General features: G+C 41.6%; 1 protein-coding gene across 1 annotated transcript; it reads left to right on the top strand.

Annotated features, from left to right (window-relative positions):
• On the top strand, positions 1–2,750 carry LOC147669059 (uncharacterized). The gene has a single exon (XM_086948259.1). It carries the CDS (start codon positions 128–130, stop codon positions 1,505–1,507), a length of 1,380 nt encoding a protein of 459 aa, XP_086804385.1. The 5' UTR covers positions 1–127; the 3' UTR covers positions 1,508–2,750.
• The last annotated feature ends 1,659 nt before the right edge of the window (positions 2,751–4,409 follow it).

Genomic DNA, 4,409 nt, shown 5'->3' with positions numbered 1-4,409 from the left:
AACACGGGCTGTGAGAACAAATTCAGTGTTAAAACCCGCCTCAATCAAAGTAACCCAAGTTGGGGAAAAAAGTTACCTGTGCCAAAAAAGATTCAGCCATAAATCTCATCTCACTGAATTTGAGAGAATGCACACTGGGAAAAACCACTCTCAGTGCTCAGTGTGCCAAAAAAGTTACAGTTGTAAATCGTATCTCACTGAGCATATGAGAATCCACCTTGGGGAAAAACCTTATCAGTGCTCTGAATGCCAGAAAAGGTTTTGTAACAAACAAAGTCTTTCTCGACATGTATTAAACCACTCTGTGGAAAAACCATACCAGTGCTCTGAATGCCAGAAATATTTCAGTGTAAAAAGAGACCTTACTGTACATACAAGGACCCACACTGGGGAAAAACCTTATCAGTGTTCTGAATGCCAGAAAAGGTATTTTAATAAACAAAGTCTTTCTCAACATGTATTAACCCACACTGGGGAAAAACCTTATCAGTGCTCTGAATGCCAGAAAAGGTTTTGTAAAAAAAAAAGTCTTTCTCAACATGTGTTAACCCACACTGGGGAAAAACCTTATCAGTGCACGGATTGCCAGAAATGTTTCAATTCCAAAACCCATCTCACTCGGCATAGAAGAACTCACACTGGAGAGAAACCTTATCAGTGCTCAGAATGCCAGAAATGTTTCATTGACAAAAACAGTCTCACTCATCATATAAGAACCCACACTGGGGAGAAACCTTTTCAGTGCTCTGAATGCCAGAAATGTTTCAGTGTAAAAATCAGCCTCACTGAACATACAAGAATCCACACTGGGGAAAAACCTTATCAGTGCTCTGAATGCCAGAAAAGGTTTTGTAACAAAAAAAGTCTTTCTCAACATGCAATGACCCACTCTGTGGAACAACCTTATCAGTGCTCTGAATGCCAGAAATGTTTCAGTGAAAAACGTCATCTCACGGTGCATATAAGAAGCCACACTGGGGAAAAACCTTATCAGTGCTCTGAATGCCAGAAATTATTTAGTGTAAAAAGTGGTCTCACACAGCACATAAGAATCCACACTGGGGAAAACAGTTATCAGTGCACTGAATGCAACAAATGTTTCAGTTACAAAAGCTGCCTCACTCGGCATACAAGAACCCACACTGAGGAAAAACCTTATCAGTGCTCTGATTGCGACAAATGTTTCAGTCGAAAAATCTGCCTCACTCGGCATAGAATAACCCACACTGGGGAAAAACCTTATCAGTGCATTGAATGTCAGAAATGTTTCAGTGAAAAAAGAATACTCACTCGGCATACAAGAACCCACACTGGGGAAAAACCTTATCAGTGCATTGAATGCCACAAATGTTTCAGTGAAAAAACCAAGCTCACTTACCATATAAGAACCCACACTGGGGAAAAACCTTATCAGTGCTCCGAATGCCAAAAATGTTTCAGCCGTAAATATGAGCTCACTGCACATGTGAGAAGCCACACTGGGGGAAAAGCATTATCAGTGCTCTAAATATCAGAAAAGATTCAGAGGTAGTGATGGTTACATGCACCATAAGAAAACACACCATCAAAAATACTTCAGTGCTCCAAGTGCCAGAAAAGCATCAATTTGAAATGCAAGCCCACTCTACATGAGCAGACGCACACAGGGAAAAAACATTACCTATGCTGTGAATGCCAGAAATTCCTATTTTTTGATAGGCACAGCCTCACTAACCATAAGCAACTCCATACTAATGACAACCTTAAGAGTGCTCTGAATGCCAGAAAAGCTGCAGAGGAAAATGCTATTTCACCATGAGAAACTCCACACTGAAGATAATCCTTATGCCATAAAAGCTAGAATCTGAAAGACTGTGTTATGCTTCATGAGAGATCCCACTCTGGGGTAAAACCTTATGAGTGCTCGAAATGCAAGCAAAGTTTTAGTTACAAATTACTTCTCACTTGACATGAGCGAACTCACATGGGGCAAAAAAGCCTTATGAGTGTTCTGAATGTTTGTACTTGCAAACATCAACTAATTAACAAAAAATTCACAATATTAATGTCTTAAATTTTTTCCACCCAAAAGGTTTCTACTCACACTTGTTTCTTAACATATGACTGAAATCTAGATGTTCATAATAAGATTAGGCCTAGGCGTTGTTTCTCAATGAAGAACTCCGCAAAGTGTCAAAAAAACTAAACCGCTCAACGCGGAGTTCTGCGAGCAGCGGAGTGCGTTAGGGTCAATTTGAAGCACTTTTTCTGCGAGTAGCACGCTACTCCAGGATCCAAAAATGATTAGTGGTGAATTAGTGTAGGGAAATATAAAATGTATTTGAGAGCTGGACATGTTGGTCTGTTAGTTGGGTTGAAAATTAGAGTGGAGGGATAGAAGAGGGAAGGTTTTGCATTTATATAGCGCTTGCTACCCCTGATGAAGTGTTGAAGCGCTTTTCAGCGAGTAGCTACTCCAGAACCCAAAAGATGAATAGATAGATCAATTATTGTGGGTAGGTTGTTTTATTATATAAATACAACTGTACGAAAATTCATAAAATTCTGTTGCAAAGTTGTATCCAAGAGTCAAGTATAGTCTCTGATAATAATGTATACAAAGTTGGCTTGCCATCAAGACTGATGCCCCGTAATGTTGATGCAAAGTCATCTGTGCTGGAGTATCCTAGACTCTTGTTGAATTGTACCATCCACCTTGTAGGTACTGCTATTTGTATCAGGTCCACGTTCTAGGCAGACACAAACGCCGAAATTGTGCACTATTTATATTAAGCATAATGTAGGTGAGCATATGACAGTAACCACTGTACAAGCTGTAGTGCTTAGAAGTAGAGTGGCATAGAGGGCAAAAAACACTCCACTAACTCTGTCACTCGCTTAGTACAGACGAACGCCAAAGACTTAGTTCATGATGAAGCATCAGAGTGCACCCTCTTTCTGCTTCCCATGGTAATTTTGGCTTTTGTTCTACAGAAGAGGCTGCAGACACTTCCATAGCCCTTTATGTAGTGTGGATCATGTAGGAGAGATTCTCAGCGGGCATGCTTTCCTTTGTATTGGGCATGGCCACATTCAAATGGAAAACCTTTTGTCTTGGGACTGCACTGTATTATTGACACGGGCGAAAGGGCAAACAAGCAGTTAGGAGGCACACTGAATGTATATCCCCACCTGACAGGATGGTGACAGACCCCAACCACCTGCAGGGGAAACGTGCCACCTCGTTTAATAGCTGCCAGATGTTTTACTTTATAAGCAGACTGGTGGTTTACAACTGTACCTACGTTGGGGCACCACATGCTTTTTCCAGCATAATCTGGTGTACTCCCCCTGTGTGGCATGACAGCACCCGCTGAAGACTTCACCATTGTGTAGTCTGGGACAGTGCACCTTCCCTGTAATTCTGAACTGGGCCTTTAAATACGGTACTATTATGTGTGCCTATTTAATTCAGTTATTCAAATAATGTGGTACTACCTGTATACTAAGGTACATAATGAGATTACGTAGATTACACCTCTGCGTGCTTAATGTTGGCATTTGCATTTCAAGACCAGTGATTAATGTGGCTTTATGAAGTTCAACGGCATTAGGTGTTCCCGACCTGTCTGATACTTGCATATGGAAAAGATGGGCCATTTGGAACCTAAAGATAGATAAACATATTCATAGGTCACGATTTAATTCTGCATCTAAAAATAACTGTACATTAGGAGAGGTAATAAGTGAGATGTTAAAAGGCAGCCACTAATCGAGCTGCATTTGTAAGTAGGCCTCCCTATATTATGAGATCTATTCCTGCTTCAGTCCTTAATTGCAATGAATACTTTAATACCCAGGCATGAAGTAATTGTCGATGTGCTTAAATATCCTCCTGTCTCCCCACCTCTTCCCCAATACATCCTTAACCAGTGGCCTAGCCAGTGTGCCCTGGGCCATAAGGCAAGAAAGGAAATGTGACACCTGCCCTCTGTTTGGACTGTGGAAAACAGCAATAATCATTGTTCTGTGGGCCCCTCAGGCCTCTGTTTGAACTGTGACAAACAGCAGTTATCAGGGTTCAGTAGGTCTTTAAGGCATCTGGGACCTGGTGGCACTGTACCTGCTGCACCAATGGGAAGCTAAGCCCCTGCCCTTAACAGCTTCTATTCTAGCCCCACTGGTGAACTGAACCAGCCAAGTACTTACCTGGCCATATCTGCAGGCATGCAGCCGCCTCTTCGACTGAAGGGATTTAAGTTGCATGAAAGCAGCATGCGGGAAACAACTATTTTCTGAGGCAGTCAACCAACACATTGTCTGTTCCATCCCGAATCCATTTAAAACCAGGGACGAAAAAATGGTTCATCGTCATCTGTTGCTTATCAAAAGGGTAAAACGGATTCATCTAACATTACAATGACCACATA

The sequence above is a fragment of the Lissotriton vulgaris genome, unplaced genomic scaffold (genome assembly GCF_964263255.1).
Source record: "Lissotriton vulgaris unplaced genomic scaffold, aLisVul1.2 SCAFFOLD_1037, whole genome shotgun sequence".
Taxonomy (NCBI): domain Eukaryota; kingdom Metazoa; phylum Chordata; class Amphibia; order Caudata; family Salamandridae; genus Lissotriton; species Lissotriton vulgaris.
The sequence above is the reverse complement of the archived record's forward strand: the minus strand, read 5'-3'. Positions and strand labels throughout refer to the sequence as shown.